Raw genomic sequence first — 27648 nt, forward strand, 5'->3', positions numbered from 1 at the left:
TTGACTGCTACTTTCCGAGTGGAGGCTGGCTTGACCGCAGTGACTTAACTGGAGGAGCAAATTGAAGTCGAGGAGCACACGTTACTGCAACTTTTTGAGTGTACATTTGTGGCTATAACCTAGAATCATATTTTGTTTGTTTCAAGTTACAAAAAACATTTTTAAAGTAATTTCCGGGTGCGTGAACATCTTCAGACAAGTTTGTTGTCAAACTTTTCCCCCCAAAAGAGGTCAGTGCAGCGCCTCTGACGTCATATTTTCGCGCCGGCTGCCGAGACTGGAGGACATGAAGGAGCATGGGACACCTTGGACATTTATTTATCTTGATATCTTGCATCACCCAGCATCACATTTCAGGTAAATTCTTTGACGGTTTAGGCACACTGCGCACTAACCTATCCGTGCATTATGTTTGTTCGTTTTTGTTTGGTTTTGAAGAACTAAAAATTGACACGAGACCATCAGTTTGAATGAATTTGTCATTTTAACTTCTGCAAGCGTGGTTTGGATTTAATCATTTTCTCGGGTTTTGTTAACCGCCAGGACATTGGCACGCATTAAGGTCCATTTTGCTTTAATGCAGAACGTATAAATGTGCACGTGCAAATTGTAGATGAAAGCATTACTGACGTCACAAGGGGTCGTGGTGTTACGTTTTGCATGTACCATTTATCGATAACCTTGTAAACGACTAGAAAAAAAATGCAGAACTGTTAAGTAATGCTTTTCATAACACGCTCATGTTATGATAACATGGAGGTGAAACTTAAAGCAATACTGTGACTTGCATTTAGCGTTATACAGGTTTACATACCCTGGAAGAATGTGTAATGTGTGATGAGGCAAACGCATTTGTTTATTTTAAAAAATGGGTATCAAATTAAACTGCAAGGTATTTAAGAAAACGCAATTGTGACCCAAAAAAAATAAAAAAATGGCAATAAAGAAAATGAGATTTTCCTCCTTCGGTCATCAGACATATTTTCCCCTAAATTGGAAATATCTCACAAAATCTGTTAAGTTTATGAGTACAACTTCACATCGATTAGAAAAGGTTAAAGTGCTAAAATGAGTCCTGTCTAGCAGCCCCAGATGCAAAATGAGCAAATAGGATTGGAATTCATTTTTTATATATCTCATTGTCTCTCTTGCTTGAACAGTTTAGTCCTAACCACATATTCATTGTTGTGCTCCTACAAGATAATCAATATCCATGAAGTAAACAAACTGTCTTGGGTGGTAATCTCATGCGATCATGTACAGTTAAAAAAAAAAAAAAGTGTTTGTTTGGGTGCTGCAGGTTACACTCTCCCTGCCTGCCGTGAGCAATTGGAGTTCAGGTGCAACGATGGCTCATGTATCACAAGTGAAAAGCTTTGTGACAGACACAACGACTGTGATGACGGATCAGATGAACAGCACTGTGGTGAGTGTTATAATGCTGGGCCCGGTGAGACCAGAGACACAAAATGACTGAGTTTAGAGTGCAAAATCTCAAATGTGCTGTTTCTGTGTGGGAAAATGCTTAATAATCCTCTTAAATGAATTCCAAAGGTACTTGTTGAACCCATAAACTTAAATCTACTGGCACCAATTCTGCCTCACCGTTAGGAGTAGGAATGGGCGAGTACCGATACCAGGTATCGTATCGGGCAGATACTGTCCTTATTTAGAAGTATTGAGTACTCGTGAACGCTGCGGATACAGCCTCTGGTACTTTACGCAAAAAAAAAAAAAAAAGTGCCATCAAGTCAGTCCTCTTCGCCAGTAGTTGGTGCAACACTGCAGATGTTTGACACATCAGTGAATTTTTTCACAATTATCTGTCATTGTGCTAATTACAATTTTATGTATCAAAAGTCATTTATTGTGGATTCAGTGCATTGCAGGTTTTTTTTAAGGCCAATGTACTCACCTGCACATCTGATACAGTTCGCTTTATGGGCCAATTAATTTAAATGTGGCAGCAATGACACACAGAAGGTCTGTTGGGCTGATGTTACCAGATAAACAAACCTTACTGAGTACCTCTATGGGGGGAGAGATGTCTCCAAATTATTTGCACGTGTTTTTCAAATTCACAAATATAATTACGATTCACATGTATTTTTCAAATCCACAAATTATTTGCACGTTTTTCAAATTCCCAAATACATCCGTGATTTACATGTTTTTTGATTTGTGTATGCATTTATCATGACTCATCATTTGTAACTGTTCAATTTTGCTTGTGAATTTTTGAAAGTGCGTTTGTGGATCACCAAGTCATATTTATAGGAATCCAACAGTCTGGTCTGATTCTGCTGAAATCCCCAATAAATTGACCATGGCTGAACAAGGTGGACAAACAGCAGCCCCGTCATTAGCAAGTCAAATATAAAGAAATCACCTTCCACAGCTGTCGGCAAGATACAAAAAACAGCTTATTATTACAGTGTTTAAATAATCACAGTGGCTCGCTCTCAAACCTCTCTCTCTCTCTCTCTTGTGCTCTCAAAGGAGACAGCAACAGTGCTGCCTAGCGGATGGAGGGAGAAACGTATGATTATTATTTTTTTACATTTTTTAAAAATTTTTTCCCCCCAACTTGAATCTGCGTTACATTTGTCTAAAAAATAAATGCGCGTGCCCACTGATCCACAAACGCACTTCCTTTCCAGCCAGCCAGCCAGCCATCCATCCAATTCCAGCCTATCTCAGCTGATTTTGAGCTATAACCTTGACTGGTCGCCAGCCACTCACAGGGCACATATAGACAATCAATCATTTACACTTACATCCACACCTATGGACAATTCATTGTCTTTAATGAATGTAACCTAACATGCACGTGATTGCAATGGGAGAGGATCCCGGAGTATCCAGAGAAAACCTATGCAAGCATGGGGAAAACACACGAACTCCACACAGAAAGATTCAGGACATGGAACCTCAATACTGTGAAGCAGATGTGTTAACCACTTGTTCACCGTGCAGCCTTTTCTTTCTTTACAGTTTGTATTTTAAATGCATTCAATATTCATATAAAATGAATCCATTCTGACTCAGTTTATCCATGTCCCTAATGAGAACAAGTGCTACAGAAAATGGATGGACAAAGTCACGCTTGATATTTGTTGTCATGGTGTTTTTTTTTTTAACATTGCTGTTAGAAGAGCAATTATAATTGACTTAATAAAGCACATCAGCCCGTAGGCGTGTTAAATATTTTTTTCTGTTGCCCCACTACGTTTTTAATATAAAATGTTAAAATGGTTGATATTTTTAGTTAAGTTAATGGTGACTTGTGATGCTCTTTGAGGTTTTCATTCAAGGATCTAAGCTTATTGATTTGAGCTGTATTGCCCGGGATTTCCTGCAGGTCAGCTGAAGTGTAAGAAGGATGAGTTCTCATGCCTTAGCAGCAGACGATGCCTTCCCGCACGCTTGTCGTGTAACGGCGTGAAGGACTGCAGCGACGGCAGCGACGAGGACTCCTGTCCGAGCTGCACCGCCGGCCTCTTCTCCTGCGGGTTGTCCGACGGCTGCCTGAGCACACTCAGGCTGTGTGACGGACGTGTGGACTGCAAAGACGGGCGGGATGAGATCCAGGAGTTATGCGGTTTGAGGCGAGCCCACCCGCAGAGCGCTCCCTCTTGTCAGGCGTCCGAGTTTGACTGTGGCGACGGGCAGTGCATCCTCCACACTTGGAGGTGTGACAACACAGCTGATTGCTCGGATGCAAGCGACGAGGACAACTGTGGTAAGAGAAGACCTCTAACTATGTTCTTTTTTTAGGCATATATCAATTGCATTAGGACAATTAGTCACATACTGTATAGTCAACTCCATCAACTCTTGTTGGCAACTTGAATAAAAAGTTCCCTAAGGGAACTGTCAATGCTGCACACAGTAATTTTAATTGTCTCCTTTAAAATGATAACACGACCACATCTGCCCATTTTAAGACAAAAAAGAAGCCCTTTCTGACATTCTGAATTTTGAACCTTGTTCAATAACATGGCAGACAAGTGGTGAACACATCTAGAGTGGGTACGGAAAGTATTCGGACCCCCTTCAATTTTTCACTCTTTGTTATATTGCATCCATTTGCTTAAATCATTTAAGTTCATTTTCTCCTCATTAATGTACACACAGCACACCATATTGACAGAAAAAAAATGAATTGTTGAATTTTTTTCAGATTTATTAAAATAGAAAAAGTGAAATATCACAGAGCCATAAGTATTCAGACCCTTTCCTGTGGCACTCATATTTAACTCAGGTGCTGTCCATTTCTTTTGATCATCCTTGAGATGGTTCTATACCTTTTATTGGAGTCCAGCTGTGTTTGATTATACTGATTGGACTTGATTAGGAAAGCCACACACCTGTCTATATAAGACCTTACAGCTCACAGTGCATGTCAGAGCAAATGAGAATCATGAGCTCAAAGGAACTGCCTGAAGAGGCAGGTAAAGGGATATCCTGGACGAAAACCTCCTCCAGAGTGCTCAAGACCTCAGACCGGGCCGAAGGTTCACCTTCCAACAAGACAATGACCCTAAGCACTTTCCGTACCCACTGTACCTCACACTTCTGAGGTTCAGGGTTTAAATCTCGGCTAATAACGTCCTCACAGAAGCATCCTGTTAGATCATGTCAATATGTCGTCTTATCAGGTTATGCAACAATTTAAAGTTGTGTAAGTTGTGTGTTTTTGAAACAAACAAACAAATATATATGCAGCATAACTGTTGTAGCAACAAGGTACAAATCGTTGCAGGAGTTGCCTTTTGACAGTAGCTTTATTTTTTAAAGCTAAAACATTTGTAACAGGTTTACAATAGCTCTTCACTTTGCCTCAGCTGCGGCGGTTCGATTCAGGTTACGTTCAAGGCACGAACAAGAAAATTATTAATTTATTAATGATGCCTTCACTTACAACTTGGAAGTATCACAATATAATTAGACAATAGAATATTAAAACCGGTCCAAGTAAAAACTAGTAAAAATAAATTATGTTGAGTGTCTGAACAAGTTCCATGACACGTCCTTTTATGGACAGTATGACCACAATAAATTGCTGAACAGTCTGTCACATAACTCCCATGTCCACTTTTAATATACTGTAAGTCTACTATAAAGCGTCCCACTTATGCTGCCAGGCAGAATTTATTGGGGGTCATAAATTTACAAGTTAGTCTTCATTAAAATAATTTTTAAAGGGTTCAAACTAATGTATTTAGTTGTAACTGCATGTTACATATTATGAAAGCAGCCACATTGTTACAAAAAAAATCGACTTCAGTCGCCTGTTTTAAGTCAGTAAGGTAATGCATGTTTTATCAGTAGCTAGTAAAAATGAGTAATTCATATTGCTAAGATCATGTTTATTTATTTATTTTTAATAGTGTTCTGTTTCGTTGTCTTGAATTGTATTTTGGGTATTTGTGTTCATTGTACATTATATATGCTGTGTATAAGTCACTGTTGTTATTTCTTATATTGCTTAGTGGCCAATAAGTCGAATATCTGCTTTTTTTGTTTTTGTTTTTGGCCCACATTATTGGTATCGGCATTGGTCGGGCTCCAGAGCAGAAGAAAGGAGAGACTTTAAAAAGGTCTTTGACCATTTGAACAGTGACAAGCATTTCAAGGCAGCCTGCAGAGGCCGGCGCAGTCACACTCTGGGGTCCATTTTTGATGGACGCCGTTGGAGATGTAATCATTCAAATCTATATCATACTGAGAGCTGTTTCAAAAAATGTTTGCCTTTCCATGTGCTACATAATTAGGTAAACAAAACCATGTGAACGTGTGGTATTTTGTCATCATTCTGTTCTTTTAGTCATTGGGAGAAACAGCAGTACTGAATGCTACTAATAATTTCCTTGTTCGTTCCCTCTGTTTTGTTCATTAAAGCACAGTATAACCCACACACGCATCTTCTGTCGGGCTAAATTGTCCTCATCAGGGTCGCCGACGACGCCCGCATTGCGTCACGTGACCGACGAATTGCCCCGCGCGGGCCCTCTGCGTAGCTTGACGCGCGCACGTCAAAAATTGTTGCTGCACGTTGAACGGCGCGGAGATCATCTCTCGTGATTGGTCCGTTGTAGTCACATGCTGTGATGACGGTGCCCCTTGGATCTACATACCATCTACGCTGCCGCCTTCTCGATAGTTTTTGCAGCTTTATTAAACGTATCATCTGGTCATCTAGGTCCATTTGTTCTAGCAGACGCTGTTCCACGGTCGCCATTGTTGTTGCTTTGTTCCTTGTTACTGAAAGGAAAGTAAAAACGGCTACCGGAAATGGCCCAAAAAGATGCAGAGGAAACTCCGCCCTGTGGTGTCCTAGCCAATAACCGCAGTAGCGACACTTAGAGGTGAACTGCAGCACATTTTCAAAACCGCGCGTGCGTTGCGCTCGAAGTAATGGATAGTTAAGAATATAGTGTGTTTCGTCTGTTTTACTAGTCTTTACTCAAAGGCTGAAAATTGGCCTACACTGATGACATACACCGTGACTGAATCACGTATCTTGATTATTGACTTGCCTCATGTTCCCAAGCACTGTAGTTGGTTAATGTTAAATATCTGTTGCCTGAGCATAGATAGCATATTTGAATATCAAAAGAATATTAAGATCTGGTTGTCGTGAGCAAAAAAGTAACTATTGGCAGATAAATCAAAGTAAATGTAATATAAAAAGTAACACTTTTGATTATGTCGTCACCGGGCACTTTTAAAATTATTTTTTTAAACATTTTTTTTAGAGAGAGAAATGAAGTATTTGGATTTCCATTTGTGCACCCTATCAATTATTACATACACTCACAGAAAAAAAATACTATACCATTTTTTTGTTTCTTACTTTGTTTATTTTAATGCCTGTTACCAGATAAGCTATATTACCTGAAGAATACAATGAACACAACAAAATATAGCTGATTCCATTTGTCCTATTTGAAATGCTTAATTGTATTCCCAGTGATTTTGGTTACTATCAAGAAAATGGTTAGATGTCAGCTCTTAAATTAAACTGTTATGAGCTATTTTTGTTGTCATCATCATCATGTCGTCATTGTACCAGGCATTAAAAATGAACAACACTTAAGAAACAAGAGTGCGCTAATTTTTTTTTTTTTTTCTGTGACTGTTGTCAATGTAAACTCCATACTATTTTGTCATATTTGATTCCCTTACATTGTACACTAATCATACTATCAGCGCAGAGGTCAAATTTAATTTTCATTTCACTTTTATCGTGGCAATAAAATTTGACGCATCCTGCTTGTGTTCAGAACAGTGTTTTTTTTTTGTTTATCTTTTAAATCTGCTTCAGGCTCCATTCTGCCAGTGCAGTACTTCCTGAAAGTGCCGATGATGTAACGTTTGTCATTGCAGAGCAGAACGAGTGCCTCGTCAATAATGGCGGCTGTTCTCATCATTGTGTGGACACAGGGATGGGCTTCCACTGTGACTGTCCTGACCACATGAGGCTTGTCGGGAATAGTCACTGTGAAGGTGAGTTAGTCACAAGTTACTAAAAACTATACATGGGCCTATTTTCTTCCATGTTCACTTCTTGTGCGTGTAATGGCAGGTGTGACGATATATTCGCCAATGTAGTGTATTATGCTGGCAAATTGGAAATATAGTAGTATTTCATCATCACGGGGCTCCAACTAAAAGTAACTGTAAAATGTTTCTTGTAAATGGACATTAATATTTAGAGGTTTTAAGCTTATTAAAACACACTTCAAACAAACAAGTATTTTTAAGCGCCTGTTCTCACTCTCTTGCTTACTCTCCAAGTAAGAGGCAAAGCGTGCTTGCTTAAAACGGCTTCTCACTCCCAGTTGAATAATACTTTAAAACTGACACATAAGTTAAGAAAATTAGCTTAATGTTAACATACATTGTGAAACGCTATAGACGTAATTATAAACATTCAAACTACTACTACTTGAACACACATGGAGCAGCAACACCTACAAATACAGTTGATGCCCACTATTCGCAGAGGACAGGGTTAGGGCAAGATCGTGAATAGTGAAAATTTGTGAATAATTGACACACTATAGTTGCAATGAGGAATTTTTTTATTTGATATATTTTTAACCCTCAAAATTCTTGAAGAAGCAGGGATAAACTGCCAAAAAGCCTTTTCAGGGTTAATTCCCTCCCCCAAAAAGGAGAATTTTTCTTTTTTTTTTTTTTAAAGAAAATAAAAAAATATCTGCAAATGGGTGAATCCGCGGGTGCCGAATTACAATGGCAAAACTTGGTATTACGCTAACGGCGCGTCCTCCTCTTCTCCCTCTTAATTACGCTGCATCTCTCTCAGTAGACTTTCAGTGCTGCCCATCATATTTCATACAGCTTGCTACTACTTCTGAAGGCACACGACTCGAAATTCGGACTTTTCCGTCTACTCTAAAACCCCATAAAAATGGATTACTTAAAAATCACCATTATAGTGGGGTCATGAACATTGAACGACGATATAGCGGGGGGTTCACTGTATTATTATATAATATTATGAGTCTGTCCGGCTGACAGTAACCCTCCTAAGCACTTTTTGTTCAGAGGCACAGTAGGGGGAGGTGGTGGTCCACCATACATCCATCCTTACACGTTTCTGTTTCATCACACAGAGGTGGACCTGTGCCTGGAGAGCGACGTTTGCGATCAGCTGTGCATTTACACTAATGGGACCCTCGTCTGTGACTGCCTCGAGGGCTATCACATGACCCCTGTGAGCACAGACTGCAAGGCCAAAGGTGAGCAGCACATATTGACCCCATTGCCCTGTCCTCCTGTCAGACTCTTTTGGGATGTTAAGTCATAGTTACAGTATCACACAAACTAAGTACACCTCTCACATTTTTGTAAACATTGTATTATATTCTTTAATCAGACAACACTTAATAAATGACAGGTTATTACAATATAAATTAGTCAGCGTACTATTTGCTTAACAATGTAAATTTACTGTTTCCTCAAAATAACCCACCGCACTGCCATTGTCTAAACTGCTGGCAACAAAAGTGCACAGACCTCTAAATAGAAATGTTCCAAATCACTAGAAGTTCAACATAACAACTCATGGGAAATAACTCTGGATCTGAAAAAAAAAAATGTAAGAATTCAAATCCAAAATTGTACTGATTTTTAAAATTTTGGGTTGCATCAACACTGCTGAGATGGATCCTGACCTTGTGACACTTGCTGAATACATAACATTTTATGGTGCCAGTTGATATACAGCATAAAGAAAAAGGAATTGCCGGCATGGTGTTGCATGGGTTTCACACATTTGCCTCGCAGTTTCTGGGTTCGAATCTTGGCCCGGCCCTTTCTGATTATGTTCTCTATCTTACGTTCTCCCACATTCTAAAAACCTGCTTGTTTGGCTAAGCGAATACGCTACATTGTCCATAGGTGTGATTGGTTGTTTGTGTATGCAGTGTATGTACCCTGTGATTCACTGGCAACTAGTTCAGGGTGTAGCCCGCCTCTCGCCGGGATAGGCTCCAGCACACCCATAACCCTGGACAGGATAAACGGTAGTAAAAGGAGAGAGCTGTCCCTATTTCTAGATTTGTAAAAGTCATTCATTAAGTCATTTGGCCTCATTGGTATGACCTTCTACACCAGATTTACTGTGGTGTAACTTATTAGGTAATTGAAGTGCAGTTGGTCTTAAACAGAACAGAAACACAAGAGTAATGGCGTTTGAACAAGATTTATCCATTGGCATCATGTTTGCATTGCACATTTAGTCAGTCATTTACATGTAGTAGGTTTGTTCAAGTACACTTGAATTGTGGAAAAGGTGGCTCCACCTTTTGAGTCTTGTAAAGCTGACCTGCACAAATACATATTAACAAAGACATTAACGTTCAGTTAAGTCATTCTCTTGGAAAAAACACTTGCTTTGTTTTGTTCTGAGCTTGTTATGGGACTGTGCTCATAACTTTGTAAGAAATCTGTATTATCCATCGATCCATTTTCTATACTGCTTGTCCTCATTAGGGAAGAGGTGAGCCTATTCCAGCTGACTTTAGGCAAGAGGTGGTGTACACCCTGCACTGTTCACCAACCACTTGCAGGGCACCTATACACAAACAAACATTCAAACTCGCATTCACAACTAAGAGCGATTTTAGAACCTTTACTGAACCTGACATACGTGTTTTTGGAATGTGGGAGGAAGCCAGAGCACCCGAAGAAACCCCACTTAGACGCAGAGAGAACATGCACACTCCATACAGGAAGGCCAGACTCTGGCCTGTCACAATAACACATTTTTTGGGGATTGTATATTTTCTAAAAAACTATCACATAAACAATAATATCGTGTTTTTTTTTTTAATAGCTCTGAAATCATGAAAAATCAGCCCTCAAGCTGCAGGACTGTGTGGTTGGGCGGTTAACTTTCCGGTGTGTGTATGATTAGGGACTAACACACACGAGAACTCGGAGCGAGGTGCTGAGTTTTTAACTAACGTCGCTGCGATGGAGCGAGCTGTTTAGCTTCTTAGCTCACTAGCTCGTTAGCTTCCGGGCTAGCGACGTAATAAACAAGTCACTTTCCCTTAAGTGTCTCTGCACATGGCTGTGGAATATTGGACAAAGCCAACACAGGTCCCCGGTGTTCCACGACCCCGGTAGCTGCTAATGACACAGCTGTCCAACTAGCTGCCGGCTCACCACAACAATGACAATTTATTGAGTCTGTAAAAACATTCATGTCCATTTTATTTATTGAACGATAAGTCGATATAGTAATAATTGTATTTTGACAGGCCTAGGCCAGAGCCAGGAATCGAACCAGCAACCTCAGAACTGTGAGGCGTCTGGCCTAACTACTAGTCCACCATGCCGTCCAGGTCTATTATCTGGAGTTGTGGCTTGTTTGTGTATGAGTTTTTAGGATTTCGAAGCTCAAGCGTCACGAGACGAATCAGTTGACATTGCATCTACAAATAAATGCAGTGGAGCTTGAAAGGTCAAACAAAACTTTTTTGCCATACGCTGGTCCAAGAAAAATATTTTTTCCGTCCATTTTCCATACCGCTTATCCTCACTAGTGTCACAGGCGTGCTGGAGCCTATCCCAGCTGACTCTGGGTGAGAGCGGTACACCCTGAACTGGTCGCCAGCCAATCGCAGTGCATGCATAGACCAACAACCATTCACACTCACATTCACACCTACGGGCAATTTAAAATCTTCAATTCACCTACTGTGCATGTTTTCGGGATGTGGACGGAAACCGGAGTGCGCAGGCACGGGCAGAACATGCCAACTCCACACAAGCGAGGCTGGATTTTAACCAGGGTCCTCAAATCTATGAGGCAGTTGTGCTAACCAGTCGTTCACTGTGCCCACAATTATTATTATTATTTTTTTAAATCAATGAAACCAAAGAGAGAGTGAAAACATATGTAAGCGAAACCAGTTTTGCGCCTAGCTAGCGGCTAACGATAACAGTCGACTTCCCTGCTTCCATGGACTTCAGCCTTAAAATTTTAATTCACTCCTGACTGGGTCCAAACAATATGCTAGCCCATCAGTCCACGACTACCGGAATGTTAGTAATACTAATGTTAATACTGTCAGCTTTTACAGATGGAGAGATTATTTGTTTCTTATTTATTCATGTTCCTTAATGTACTGTGTGTCCCTCCAGGGGTTGATGCCCAGCTGCTTGTGTCCACGTCTAATGGAATCGTTGAGATGGGCCTTGGTGGCGCAGCATCCAGGATGTTGGCAGTACATGTACCAGGACCTGGGCCTGTGGCAGCCTTTGAATTTAACAACACACTGTACCTGGCCCAGCAAGGACAGGGGTCTGTTTACAGGTAACAGAGTAGAGACTCTGCCTGCACTGGACACCTAAACGTTGTCTGACAGTGTGTGTTGGTGGTTAAAGGAAACTCCTGCACAAGGACAACAAGTCAGATCCAATTGTAAACACACTGGGAGTTCTCTTAATCCTTTTTCCGGTGTATATCCGGTAGTGGCTATAGTGCAAAGCAAATATACAGTACAAGCCCAGATGTCTTTGGCCCTTTTATACAATGCTGAGTGAAAAGCTGCCATCTAGAGAGACCATATAAATCACATTTAAATAAATTGTTTTAGCCCTCTCACACTCTCTAAACATGTTTAAAGGTATTGAAAGACACTTAAACATATTAAAACAAACCTTTTAAGCATGTTCATGGAGTTGAACAAAAAAAGACAATTGCAAGTGTAAAATGTATAGAAAATACTGTACATATCTGTGTACATTTGAAATAGCATGACGTTTTAAGTTGCCACTAATGTGATGAAAGTCGTCATTGACTAGTTGCTGTCATAATAATAATAAATAATCTTTGCAATTATTTATATTCACCAGGAATGGCCAGCTGATGGAATTTTACTCAGCACGTACACCTTAAAACACAAGTGCGTGACGTGGGCTGGGTTAAGGCTTGCCCGCTGTGGCATGACTGTATTTATTTTATAGAAAAAAACTCAAGCCCGGTGTGCTTGCCACTGGAACAGCCAGATAACGTTTGGACAACTTGGACAAACAGAAACACCCAGCACAGCACTATGTTCTGCGTAGTGTAAATTTGCAATGGTTACAAATAATCAAAGAAGCTCTTTGTGTGCGATGCAATAATTCACAACCCTGATAGTGCGGGTCGAAAAGTTGTTCAAAATCTTTTCTGGAGCCTAGTTAACATTTCGAACTAAAATGATTAGCACCAATTCAAACTATTGAATATACATATTACACAACACTTAAGTTACACTGAGTTCACACTCAGTCTTCAGTGAACTTAACATCCATTTTTTACACTGTTGGAGAAGACGCCTTATTCGTTACTAAAGCACAGAGATGATGCTTACCTTTATTGTCTTAGTTTTGAGTTTATTGTAAACACTTAAAGCATGTCTTTAAAGGGGTCATATTTTGCCAAACCAACTTTTTTTTAAGTATTTAGGATGTAATATTGTCTCTAAGGTGCCTCAGTAAACACGTGAAATATGAATTAAAATTGTCCACGCATTCCTGAGTTAGAGATGTTTTTGAGAAAAATAAATGAAATGTATTGACGGTCAGTCTGTTCGTTTACTTTATTGTAGAGAGAAACTTAGGTAAAAAGTGGTTGACAATTACAAAATAAAGACGGCTGTCAAAAAGGCTACAACATTTAACTTTAGCTACCCAAAGAAAGTTGGTTTGGTATTGAAGTCATTCAACCTAAATGTAATTATTGCTTGGTCAAGTTTGTAGGTTTATTTCGAGTATGTTAGAAAAGGAGTACAATACAAAATCAAAACATTGGTCAAAACAGAATCTCAACATTCCCGAAACAGAGTAAGAAGCCTGAGTTTCATTCGTCCTACATCTTCTCCATCTCGCAGCAAATCAATTTGTTGATTATCATTACTTATTGCTTTTTCATACATTAAATTTGATTTGATATTAATTTCAGGGTTCACTTAAGTGGAGAGGCCCAGGATGCCACGTTGGTACTGAAGGTTCCCAGTCCTGTCTCAGGCTTGAGTGTAGACTGGATCCATCATCTTCTCTACTGGACCAGTTTGAAGAGTGATTCCATTAATGTCAGTCTACTTGATGGCTCCACACAGCGCCAACTCATCACAGGACTGGACACACCTTGTGCACTCACGGTGGACCCACTACATGGGTAGGAATGCTAGTTGTTATGATTTTAATGTTTTTTTTTTTTTTTTTTTAATGGACTAATCCTGTGGGTGTTATGAGTGGTGCGGTGGGATGCTTTTATAGTGTCTTAGCACCTGTAAGAACCTGTGACTTGATCCCATACTATAACCTGTGTTATTGCAGCACAAGCAATTAAAGCCTATAGCGTGTCGATGGAACTTATCAGTGAATGAACACCATATCACATGCGTCTTAGTCAACTGGTGTACGGAGTTGCTGAGCCGGCACATTAAGGAAGGGTGGGCCCGGCCCCTTCCATTCGCAAGGGGGTGCCAAGACGGAAACCCCATCCCGCAGGGGACCCAGGGAGGGGGATGCCACTCTCTCCCTTTTCAAATGGCAATTTTTTTTTTGTTAAAAAAAAATAGACCTAGAAATTGTTCAAAACATTTTCCACCAACAAAGTGACCTATAACTTGTACAACTCAATTGGAGGGGTGAAGGGTTTTAAAACAGGATGTAGTTTCACAAGTGTGAATACCTCGTATAACTGGTGTTGTGGGTGAGCGTTAACCAATCATGTTCAGTCATGTTAAATGGGAGTCAGTACACACCTGCCACCATTTAAACTGCCTCTGATTCAATCCAAATAAAGTGCATATTATTCCAGCATCCGGGGGATCTCATTGTTCAAAGGTATCAGTCAGCAGAAAGTTATTGAATATGCCATGGAATCCAGTGAAGATAGTCATCATCAAGTGGAGAAAGTATGGAACAACCGTAAGTTTACCAAGAACTGGCAATCCCTCTGAAACTGGTCTAGGAGGCTGTCAAAAGCCCGACAGCAACATGAAAGTAGCTGCTGGAATTTCCAGCATCTGGTGGCTGTTTATGATCTGTGACAACAATCTGTTATCTTTGACCATATGTCGAAAGATGTACTTTGGAAACTTTTCACACGCATGTGGTAAAATGTGTTACGATATGGTGAAACTAAGGTTGAACTTTTTGGTCGTAATCTAAAAAGGTATGTTTGGCATAAATACGACACTGCCCCACACCAAGCGTCATACTTTAGTACTGTTTTTCTTTAGCTGGAACTAGGGCCTTTGTCAATGTGAAAGGAATTATGAACAGTTCAAAATACCAGTCAGTTTTAGTACAATGCCTTCAGGCTTTTACTGAAAATACATTTGTATAGCGCTTTTCTAGGCACTCAAAGGCGCTTTACAATTTCATGCATTATTTATTCACTCTTCAGTCACACCTGGTAATGGTAAGCTACTTGTGTAGCCACAGCTGCCCTGAGGCACTCTTGATAGAAGCGTGGCTGCCATTCTGCACCTACGGCCCCCCGACCGCCACCAAACATACAACGACATTCATTTGTAGGCAGTGTGGCTTAAGTGTCTTGGCCAGGGACACAACGAAAATATGCCCTTGGGCGGGGATACGAGCTAGCGACCCTCCGGTTTCAGGGCGTATGCTTACCCACTGCGCCCACAAACCGCCCTAGAACATCTGAACTATTTGGTGATAATCAGAGGCACTTTGAATGGTGACAGTTGTGTGCTGACATATATTTAAAATGAGTATGAATGTTACTGGTTAATTCTGAACACAGCCACACCCCAGTTATAAGAGGGTGTGCACACTTGTGCAACCACATGATCTCAGTTGTTTATTTTTACTCCCCCCTCAAATATTAATTTTCTTCCCAATTTTTTAAATATAGGTTACAGTAGAGGTTACGTCAGATGGAAATTATCTTTCTCATTTTTTTTTTATTTTCATTTTTTTTACGTCATAAACACCTGGCATTTAAACAGGGCTGTGTAGAATTTTTATTTTCACTGTATATGCAAAGTATGACGTCTGTACGCAGGACGCAATGCAGTATTTATCCAGGGAGACATTATTAACTTCAAAATAAAATTTGGTCCAACCCCATGGCTGCAGGAGTGTCAAACTCATTTTTGTCACGGGCCACATCGTAGTTATGATTTCCCTCGGACGGCCGTGATAACTGTGAACCCATATAAATGAAAGATTACCTCATATACTGTAATTACATACAGTACTCACAACACATTGATGAATAACCAGTTTTGAAATCAGAAGCCTATAAAAACATGTATTTGAACTATTACATTTCTTTTCAAAGTGGGATTGGTAACAAAAAATGCTTGCAAATATCTCAATGGTATTACACCAGAACACAATGAGCAATTTTGATTTGCTTTCGCGGGCCACATAAAATTACGTGGCGGGCCAGATCTGGCCCCCGGGCCACCAGTTTGATACCTGTGGATTAATGGAATATTTGACATGGATTACTCACAAAACGTTAGGGATTCAGAAGGAACTTTAAATGCACTATAACCTTTACAGGTAAACTTGACCTTTTCAAAACTTTTGAAATCACATGTCCAACTGTTTCATTAGTTTTTGCACAACATTCTGCTCTTAAACAAAAAGGCAAAATTCACAACAGGTGTTTGATCTGTGAATGGTCAATACATTTTCTGAAATTGTATTTTAACAGTCCTCTTCATCATGCTGTTCACATTTTGACATCATGAGACCAGTTGATCAACAGTACTTCACCACTGCAAGGCTTCAAACAGGATGGTCTAAGAAGGAAGAGGCCCATGAGCTTAGTGTCTGTGTCACCAGCAGGTTGCAACAGAGTGGAAGAGTCACAGAAGGGCATAGAAGTGGACATCCTTGGAAATGTGGAAAAAAAAAAAAAGAAACTCCTGTTGTGAATTTTGTTGTTAAGCCCCTTGTTAGAGAAAAGCAAGTTGCGCAAAAAGCAATAAATCATTGAACAGTTACCGATGGATGTGCATTCCAAAGTTTAGAAAAGGTCAAATTAAGTTCACTTGTAAAGTTTATAATGCACTTGAGGTTAATCCTGTAATTTCACACAAAAGCCACATAACCCTAACTTTTTGTGAGTAGCATACATCATAGTTAATACTAGCTAAAGTATAAAACTGAACCGCTTTTGTTTTCCAGATTACTCTTCTGGGCCCAGTGTGGTAGCTCGCCAAAGATTGAGAGGGCAAGCTTGGATGGCCAGGACACAATGAGCGTGGTCACTTCTCTATTAAATCACCCGGTCGCTCTTACTCTGGGTAAGTTTTGTGATAAGTAGGTAGATCAATACTTTGTTCATCCAGAGTGGGAAATTAAAAGTAACGCAGATTGTGCAATGTAACGTTGGATCCTTATTCCTTTTAAAATATCTCACACAGGCAGGTTCCCCAAAAAGGCTTTGCACACCATGTGATCACAATCCAATGAGATATATTATTATTAAAAAGAGTGCTCAATTATGATAGACACAATCAGAGTGATACATTTATTTTATTCATTAAAATGTTTATTGTTGACTTTGTAATTTGTAGTGATATACAACTGCACTTGACCTTTGAAGTTCCTCATAGTTCCCGCATGACTTGGATCTCCCTAGATATGCCTCGCCGTTTGCTGTACTGGCTTGATAGGGGCATGAGAAGCATTTCCAGAGTGAATCTAGATGGGCGTCACCGGAAAATGGTGGTTGAGTCAAACGGCTATCTGGATCAGCCTTTTGGTCTGGCTGTTTTTGAGGTAAACAGGTTATAGTGGAATGTTACGTAAACAAATAAATAAAGGAAGGATTGTTCCTTCTTGCAACATTATTTCCAAAACTCTAATAACAAGACAACACACTAAACCACAATTATTCGATCTGTCTCTCTATCTGCTAATAGAGAGCATTGTTTCTGTTGGGAAAATAGTTTGTGTAAATACTAAATAATGCTATTTTGGAGTAATTTTCTTTTTTGTGTGGGTCTGTCGTTGTGTGTAATACAAGTAGGCACTGTCCACTACAAACTATTTGTAATTATTTGTTGTACCTTGTGCCTTCTGCTTTAGGCTTTTGTATACTGGAGTGACCGAGACACACACTCCATCTGCAGAGCCAACAAGCACAGTGGCAGTGACTTCCAACTATTTCTGACAAATGTCACCTCACCAAGCGGCATTGCCATCATTCAGCCTGCGCTTCAACCTAACAGTATGAGCAATTAATAAAATGTCGTTATGCTTCCATCTACTGAGGCCCTACAGCTGCCACTACTTTTAAACTAATAGTGTGTTCCACTTGTCCGTAGGCAACGCTGCGTGCGGCAGTCCCGGGAGCGTGTGCACACACGAGTGTGTTGTTGACCTCCTTTCGGAGACTCCCAGCTTCCGCTGCACTGGAATGGGGCTCAATCGATCGAAAGACATTCCTGCTATTTCCCGCACCATTCCTGCGTCACGTTTGTCTGATCCTGGATTCGCTGGAATCCTATCTCTAATTGGTAAGCCTGTCTTATTTTTCTGTAGCTTCAATTTTCCTCTTGTTGGGGCAAAAAGATTCAGAGGAAAATAACAATTTAATGACAGGAAGGATGCAATGACACTCCCCTACTGTTGGAAAGGGTCAAAGCCAAACAGACAGCAGCAAACATGAACATGGAGTTTACGATTGTCCCAACAAACGACATTTTGAAGTTCCTAACGGTGGGTGGCAAAAGAATGTCATCTTGTGGCACAAGAAGACACACTCAGTTACCAACGTACTTACTGTTTTTCATTTGTTTTACATTTATGGCCTTGGAGTGTTTAGATTAGATTAGTGATAGACTACGAAGCATTCCGACTTGACAAATTCGGATTATGTCACCGCTGAGTACGAACGGAACTCCCTTGTTCCCCAACATCCCTCAACATCCCTCAAATAGTGGGCGAATATTTAAAGCTAGACCTGCTGCTGTCTGTTTGATTGATCTGCTCTGAGAATGGAGCTGTAACAACACTGTTGCCATGCAAGCCAAGCTCACTCCGAAACATTCGCCATGCAGCAAATGTAATGGTGCATTCATACAGCTGTCATCCGACTGATTAAACAGAACACGAGAGGCTAAATATAGGAGGGAAAACCAGAAACCGTACTGCCTCTGCGGTGCTTTTGACACAGTCCACTCTCAGTCGACAGCTTTTTGATCTTTATTTTCCCTTGAAAGCTATTTGAATGTTTGCCTGCTTAAAGGAGAACGAGTTGGGGGGTGTCATATATGTCAAGTGTGTCACCCAAACCTCCTCATGAGTAGTGTAACATTTGTGTTTCTACCAGTTTTCCTCAGTGTGCTGCTGGTGGGAGCAGTTGTGTGGTGGTGGAGAGAGGAGTTCCGGCCCGCTAGGAATTTGACAGCGCAAAGCTTCTCCCTCAAAGAGTCCCAGGACCCGCTCATCCAGGGTCCACATGAATGTCTCGGCAAGGCAAGACAAAACACACACACACACACGCACATTAACACGTTATGGCTAGAAGGAGTGACCATTCTATTTCACATAAGCTCACTAGATGTTTGTAAGTGCATCACTGAAGTGTTTATTGACTTGATTGGACTTCAGTGGTACCTTGACTTACAAGCTGAATTCATTCTGTGACCAAGTTTGTAACTGAATTAAGTCAGATATCAATGTCCCCTATTGAAATCAAATGAAATGCCATTAATCAATTCCAGACCCCCCAAAAACACCACAATTTTTTATGAAGAAAAATAGCACTGTGTTGCAAAATATAAAATAATAATGAATATAGGGGAATTTTATGTGGGCTATTGTTTTTATGATAGTACAACAGAGGGGTACCGGTGATGATAAAAAGGAATAATCTCGTGGGGATCTTTTTTTTAAAATTATTATGTTGTAACACAAACAAGTAAACAATAACAATAAAGTAATAAAAAATGTACACCAATTCAGTACATTAGCTGTGCTTACTCTTAACAATATCATCATTGTTATTTATTTTTATACAATTGTGACAGTTTAAAATGTTAAGTTTGATGCATAAAGTCTTAATGATAAGAATTTAATCCTTCATTTCCCTCTACTTCTGCCATGTGTCAAAGGGTCACTACACACGATATTAAACAGCGGTTAGCTCCTTCTTGTATGACAGTTAATGTTAAATGTTAAACTCTAACTTTAAAAAGAGCCTGTACAATTAAAACATATTTCACCCTGGAATGGATTCAATAATTTTCCCTTTTTTTAAAATATAATTTGGGGTGGGGAAATGCAAACAAATCTATCAACCACCATCCCGAAGCTAATCTCAATTTAAGGTTCCACTGTACCCCAAAAGTGCGTACAGTGTTTCCTCCAAAGAAGTGTCCCTTAAACACAGCTTGACTCCTTCGTGCCGGCCTTAATTGCTTAAAGCGGTTCACTGTCAACTAAGCCATGCACTCTCCTCGGCTAGGAAACTCTTAAGATGGACTTGGACAGTGAATGAAGACGCTGTGACACACATGGCCGGATGCCTGCTCCACATATTATCACAACACCCGCGGTGAGCTGCTGTGTCTACAAGCCGACCACTCGGCTGTGGTCCAGTTCTCGTCGTGGGTTCCAAAAACAACTGACTTTAGGTCACAATCAGAGGTTTGACGAGCTAGAAGGTCATTCGCACATTGGCTTCGATTACTCTCGCCTCTTGTGACTCCACATGTTGAATGTTTTAGCTTGGTCACTCCTAAAAGCGTTATGCACTATCCTTGGACTAGTAGTTGACATTACCTCAAGACCTTCATGTTCCTTTATTATCAAGTTTATTGCTTATAACGTACCAGCAGTGTTTCAGCTGTAGCTATAAAGCAGGCAGAGCTTTTTCATTAAGAGCTAAAATAAGATTGTTGGTTTGATACTTGAAAATGACACCAGGCATTGAAGTTCTCAATTGTGAGTATTGTCTCAGTTATCGACTTGTTTTTTCCTTTTGTTTTTAGATTTTGAATATGTAATGTCAGTTGCAAAACCTGTGCTCAAACGAAGTGGAAAAACTGGAGACAGATCCTCCATTACGCCCCCATTATAATTACTTGGTGGTGCCTTTGATCCAGAATACAGATTGTGAATGAATGTTTTATTATTATTTTCATTCCCCTAACAGGAAGGGCCATCTGCCTCAGATTTGTCATCATGTATTATAGATGTTTTAACGAGCATTTTGTGAATTGTATGTAGTTTTCAGTTTCTGTGGTCTTAGGTTGGTGCCCAGTGAAATATCCCTTTCCACGTGTAACTGTCTTCTTTGTCTCTTTTTTTTTTTGTCTAAATTACATACAACAAAAATCTGATCTGTACAAGAAACTTAAAAGCATAACAAAAATTATGGTACAAACTGCTGTGTTTAGTTATTTATTTAAAGAGAGGCTTTTATTTAATTTACATATGTCCTGTTGCACTTTTGTTATTTGCACCATGAATGAAATTGGCTGTAAAGAATAAATCTAATAAAATGTCTTTTTCTTAGGTCTTTCTTCCTCTTCACTTCCTTGTAAAGAAATACATCCTGGTGGTGACATCCGGTTCACTGTGAAAACGTGGTGTTCTGTTTCTGATCATAATCTGTAACTATTTTAATCCACCCACTCTCTCGAGGCACCCTAGAGCATGTTTTCTGTTGTTTGTTGGATTGTAGATGTCCTTGGTCAGCCACCCTATCTTGTTGGGTGCCTCCCTTTTGGGCCCACCCATATTGTTCTATTCCTGCGTCCTCATGGTTTTGTCAACAAATTGAAAAAAAAAAAGGTATTTTGAAATCATGGCTATCCCACTGACTATCTCTGTCTGAACCACATTTACAAAAATGTTTTGTTTACAATAAGATAATCTGAAAAGGCAAACATTTCATGACGTTCAAGTGCTTGACCAGTCCCCATGGTGTGCCTTGCTTCTCGCCCAAAGTAAGATGGCATAGGCTCCAGGTCACCTGCAACCCTCATGAGGACACGTGCTATAGAACATGGATGGATGGAAAGTGCTAATTTTTTCCCACCAGCGACATTGCTATATTCTGGTGTGATTTCTCTTCTGAATGTGGAATGATTACACAATTGTGTTTACTATCCTAGTTATTGTTAGCAGTACAGATTATGCGTACCCACCCTAATGTTTAAGACCTCATGAGTATCCTTGGAATAAGATGACAAAAATTCAATAGATTACCTCACAAAAGTGAGTACACGCCTCACATTTTATAAATATCTCTCACTGGACAACACTGAAGAATAGACAAATTAAAAATATGGATAGCTATAATAAAATATTTACATAAATGGGATGAGTGTGCTCTTGTGAGAGTGTTTTCTTCAACAAATATTGATCCATCCAGCCATCCATTTTCTGAGCCGCTTCTCCTCACTATCAAATATTTAATATAATAATTTGTTATTCTTAAGTTTGGGACAAAAATGGGAGCATCTGAATGGGAGCAACAACCAAAAGCACCGGTCCTCAACTGGCCCTTTGTCTTATCTCTCAAAAATCCTTAAATCAACTTGGTTTGCTAATCCCCCTACCCCCACTATATTTACAACTTCTTAAGGAAACTTGGAGACTCACCAATAAGATTATGTGGCTCAACCATTTACTCTCTGTGACTGTTCTACTAACACATCAAAAGCCTTCGTGTCCTCAGCGAGGTGACTGCACAGGCGGATTTTCATCAGGAAACAGGAAACTCTGCCACTGACTGGATTTACCAGTACAATTGAGACGACATGGATTGTTTTTGAAAAGTCAGCAAGTTAGCATGTGCCAAGACAATCACCTTCCTGTTGGGTTTCCCGTTATGCTCTTCTATTTTTGTTCTGCGCCGCCAACGCTGACTTCCAGCTTTTAACCACAGGTGCAATGGCTGTAGACTGCTCTAGGCTGCAGAAACGTTTGCAAAGTCGTCGCAGCACTATCAACTGCCTGTCAAAGGATGGAAGAGACAAGAAGATGTTTCCATTTTCTCAGCAGAACGCAGTGAAAGCCTGGAGCTCTCTGGAGAACCTGGACACTCCCGAGTGCCCGGGAGGTGAAGAGAAACCCAAACAGCAACTTGACATCAAGGTTAATGTTGGCGGCAAAGTTTTCCACATCCCCAAAAAGTGTGCCATGAAATATCCTCACACCCGCATCGGCGGTCTTGCAGCCAGTACAGACAGAGCCCAACTCATCACCCTCTGTGATGACTACTCCTTTCAAAACAATGAATTTTTCTTTGACCACGACCCAGCTTTTTTCCACCACATCTGCCATTTTTATGCCAGCGGAGAGCTGTGGGTCATCAAGCAAATGTGCCCAATCAACTTTGAGGAGGAGATGGCATACTGGGGTTTGAGTTTAAAGGACACCACACACTGCTGTTGTATGATGTTTGAGGAGAAGGTGGATGAAATGAAAGACAACCTGAAGGTGGAAAGGGAACTCATGGCTGAGATCGAGATCAAGTATGACGACGAGTTATTCGAGGACATGCTGTTTGGAAAGATTCGGAAACGCCTGTGGAACATCGTGGAGAATCCCTACTCTTCAATTTGCGCGAAAGCGTTCAGTGTGGTCTCCAACCTCTTTGTCCTCTTTTCTATTGTGGCATTGTCTCTCAGCACGGTGGATGAGCTTCAAAACTATCAATTTGGGGGCAGAACCCACGTGGAGTGGGTCGAGATTATCACCATTGTGTTCTTTGGGTTGGAGTATTTAACTCGCCTTTCCACCACGCCGAACATCAAACTCTTTTTGAAGAGTGGGCTCAACTTTGTTGACATGGTGGCAGTCATGCCTTATTTTGCCCAGATCATCTTGGTAGCCACTTTTGGCTCAGAGGACGGGCACACACACGAAGACCTACGGACCCTGTCGAGATTCAGCAACTTGGGTCATGTCCTAAAAGTGGTCAAACTGCTGAGGATATTTCGCATTTTGAAGCTGGCCCGCCATTCAACTGGCATGAGGGCCTTCGGGTTCACCCTGCGCCAATGTTACCAGCAGGCCTCTTGCATATTGCTCTTCATCGCCATGGGAATATTTACTTTCTCTGCTCTCTTGCATTCAGCAGAGAGGGAAACCGAGGGTTCTCCTATCAGCAGTATTCCATACGCCTGGTGGTGGGCTGCTGTAAGTATAGATACAACACATCACTACATTGTAGACAGGCACTGGTTCTCATCTACAGAAATTCTACCTTTTGTGAGTTAATCAGATGAAGAGATGAACTCCTTATGTATCACATCCATCCAGGAAAGAGCCAATAGAAACTGCCTGGAAAAGGGCAGGAACTGGGATGATGATTGAGGGAATGTAAACAACGTAACGCTAAGTTGACAAGCAGCCAGTGTCTATTGCTGAAGCCATTTACTCGACACTTTAGATCAGGGGACACTCTCCTTTTCGAAACAGATCTACTTCTTTGATACTGATTAATGCGAAAGGGCTACCAGTTTGACACACACTTCTGAAATAAATGTTCCTCAAAGTACCTTTAACAATCTTTTATGATTAATAATTAATCATATTCATTTATGGGAAGACACTGATGTTAATGATTTTTCCCAATAATTAGGAGACAAAAAATAAATATGCAGGACTATTTCTATAAATCTCTGCCAGTGTTTGCATTTTCAAATGATCACTTCGACAACATTCCTCAAAAATCGCAATGTCCCATCACTAGTGAGCTATTTTTAGAACCCATCCTTGGGATCCTTGGGGTCTACCAGGTACCCATGGGCAACAACGTTAGTGACCCCTGTTCCAGAGCCTCATATAATGGCCTCCACTCGAATAGACGTCATGCCTCAACCTGGTGCTGTTGTGTCTCCCCGAATAGTCGTCTCCTACACTCAGAAAGACAATAACAGGTGTTGCCATTAGAACAAGAAACAGAAACATCTTTAACTCCTGTCCCCATCCTTACCCATTTCCAAGTGTCACTTTTGTTTTCCTCACATTCTGTTACTGTCCAAACGAAGCGTTTTGACTGCTGTTACTTCCCCATCCTCCCATTTTAAGCTTATGAGGCCAATTCCACTATGCTTTTTGACATCAAGCCCCATGACTGCAGATGCCTGACAATAAGGAAGTTTGTAAACAGAAACAAATTTGAAATCTAAAGAAACGGTCCCATTGCTAACATTCAGGATATACAGTGATTCTCAAGCCCATGGGCAGATTAGGTTGACATGGCAGCACATAGAAGCTGAAATCTGGTAAGACAATTTTTTTTTTTTACCATCTATAACTCAAAGCAGTAAAGCCAAGAGAAATGCAGCAAATAGCCTGCTAGGAATAAATGAACACAATGGAACATATATGCTTTTGGTTGTAAATGTAGGTAAGTGGTTCTGATATTGTTTAGGCCAGCAGGGAAGGTCTTGCTGGCCCTGACCGCTCACCACTGGTGGATCCTTGAGCAGGCAGCATGGTGACCTACTGGTTGGTACATCTTCCTTTTGCTCCTGTTTTGTTTTTCTTTTCTTCGGGTACTCCCGCTTCCTTTTACATTCCAAAAACATGCCTGGTAGCTAATTGCCCTATGGGGATAAAGTTTTCTGAATTTGAATCTGAAAGTTAGCTTCATTAAAGACTAAATTGTCCATAGTGTTACCCTGCCTCTCTCCCAAAGTCAGCTGAGATGGGCTCCAGCTCAGCCGCAACCCAAATATGGGTAAGCGCTATAGAAAATGGGTGGATGGTTTCTTGAGCAGGTGTCACGGTGGGCGACTGGTTAGCACATCTGCCTCACAGTTCAGAGGACTCTGGTTCAAATCTGGCCTCCCCTGTGTGGCATTTGCATGTTCTTGGCATACCTGCATGGGTTTTCACTGGGCACTCCGGTTTCCTCCCACATCCCAAAAACATGGATGGTAGGTTTTTTGAAGCCTTTAAATTGCCCATAGGTGTTAATGTGAGTGCAAATGGTTGTTTGTGTACATGTGCCCTGTGACTGGGTGGCAACCAGTTCAGGGTGTAGAGTTCAGCCTTTCGCCCAAGGTCAGCTTGGCTCCAGCACCCCCGCAACCCTTGTGACGACAAGCGGTACGGAAAATAGATGGATGGATTCTTGAGCAGAGCGTTTTGAATGAATAATTTTTACGAAAAGGGAATCATAACCGGCCTGTTCCTTTTTATGTTTCTTAGGTCAGCATCTCCACTGTGGGCTATGGTGATGTGGTCCCTGTGACGATCCTGGGTCGCGTCGTGGCCTTTGGCTGCATCTCGTTCGGAATCATCCTGAACGGAATGCCCATCTCTTTCCTTTTTAACAAATTCTCAGATTACTATGCCAAGCTAAAGGCCCAAGAGTACAACATAATCTCAGTCCAACGCCGCTTGCAGCTCAGGAGGCGCCTTCGACACAGGATGGACATGTGTTTTCTTCTCACAGAGGAAGTGGACAGTCGTTCCCAAGCATCAATGACATTCCTCATCCAACTGATGGTTGAGAAGTAAAGTTCAAACTTGTGTTTTAATAAATCAGTGCCTGTACATATGAAAGGGAACAAAGTACTTTTCAGCAAGTGTTATAAAAATTAATCCATGGAAATGTACATACATCATTCTGTTCAGGATAGATTGACAATAATAATTACAATACTACACGTCTAATCTTTCCTCAGTGTGTACATTAAATTTCCCTTTGTGCGACATGCAGTATACACAGTTAAAAAAAATAATAGCAGTGTGATTAAAACTGTAAAGCTCCAAATTCTTATAATAGTTTAAATTTGAACCTTTCCCTGTAAGGCAAGCTTTTGTTCATTTACACATACAGACTCTTGTTTTGAAACTCATGCTTATATTGTGACAGAAGAGAGAAAAAAAAAAGATTGGTTCCAATCAATGCATGCAGTAAGAAATTTGGTGTACAAATGTGCAGTTAAAAATGAGTTTGTGAAGTTACTTGGGACACGCTAACGTTCATCTTTTTAATAGTTTTTTTGGATATGTTTTGTTCAGTGGTGGAACGGTGTCCGACTGGTTAGCATATCTGCCTCACAGTTCTGAGGACCAGGGTTCAAATCCCCGGCCCCGCCTGTGTGGAGTTTGCATGTTCTCTCCGTGCCTGCGTGGGTTTTCTCCAGGTACTCTGATTTCCTCCCAAAAACATGCATGGTAGGTTAACTGAAGACTCTAAATTGCCTGTAGGTGAGAATGGTTGTTTGTTTATATGTGCCCTACGATTGGCTGTCGACCAGTTCGGGGTGTACCCCGCCTCCTGCCCGCAATTAGCTGGGATACATGGATATTTTGTTCAGACAAATTGATTTTTTTCCGGTTAAAAGGAAGTCACGTACCTTGTTATAAGTGTCGCTTGTCATTTTTTTTTTTTTTTCATGTGCGTTGCAAATCCACTGTACACAGCTTGATGTGTCAACATGGAGTCATCTACTGTACTGTACATTTGTTTTGTTAATTTAAATGACTTTTACACTGAAACCTGCCCCCACCCCCCAAACAATTATTCCCATAGTCATCTAAAAAAAACAACCAAAAACATGTCACAATGAATGCTATCACTGGTCAACACATGCCGTAACAACTCAACTGTATCAGTATTGTAGCCCAGCACACAATCTCAGGAAGTGGTCAGGTCAACTGAGAAATAGCGTCACAATGTAACTTCTTCTTGTGGCACTTCTCAGTTGCCGTTTCCGCACAATGACTTGTTTCCCTAATCTGACCGCCGCTCAAACATGTTCGCCCACTGCAGCTTATGTCTGCTGTCTATAAAAATAATTGGCAGTTTTAAGATTGCCATCTTTCTTCATGACACAAACTAAAGTTGTCCCTTTTTGTTTTCCAGAGTTGTGTGCGGATGGGCCTTTGCCTCGCCCGGCTCAAGTCATCATTTGTAAAGTTGGTTGGTTGCAAGTTTTAACCGTTCTGTGACCAAGCTCAAAACTCGACCCGTACAGTATAACAAATCAAGTGTCTTCTTTTAAATAATTTCAAATGCCATTAATGGGTACCATCCCCCCACCCCCAAAAATGTTGTTTTTCATAAAGAAAAATAGCACTGTATTGTATAGAAACATATTGAAATAGAATGGAAAGAAATAAACTGTTTTCTACAGGATAATTACA

At 40.6% G+C, this 27648-nt stretch overlaps 1 protein-coding gene across 1 annotated transcript; it reads left to right on the plus strand.

Moving 5' to 3' along the window:
- Positions 1 to 27648, plus strand: LOC133481081 (low-density lipoprotein receptor-related protein 8-like). Its single transcript, XM_061780000.1, is given in 14 exon segments — positions 1 to 357; positions 1301 to 1426; positions 3362 to 3742; positions 7393 to 7512; positions 8646 to 8771; positions 11686 to 11857; positions 13490 to 13705; positions 16705 to 16823; positions 17162 to 17301; positions 17611 to 17752; positions 17850 to 18041; positions 18857 to 19002; positions 25702 to 25975; positions 25978 to 27648. Coding segments are annotated over 14 exon segments (2244 nt in total). The 5' UTR covers positions 1 to 296; the 3' UTR covers positions 26007 to 27648.

Source organism: Phyllopteryx taeniolatus, chromosome 7, assembly GCF_024500385.1.
Source record: "Phyllopteryx taeniolatus isolate TA_2022b chromosome 7, UOR_Ptae_1.2, whole genome shotgun sequence".
In the NCBI taxonomy this organism is placed as follows: domain Eukaryota; kingdom Metazoa; phylum Chordata; class Actinopteri; order Syngnathiformes; family Syngnathidae; genus Phyllopteryx; species Phyllopteryx taeniolatus.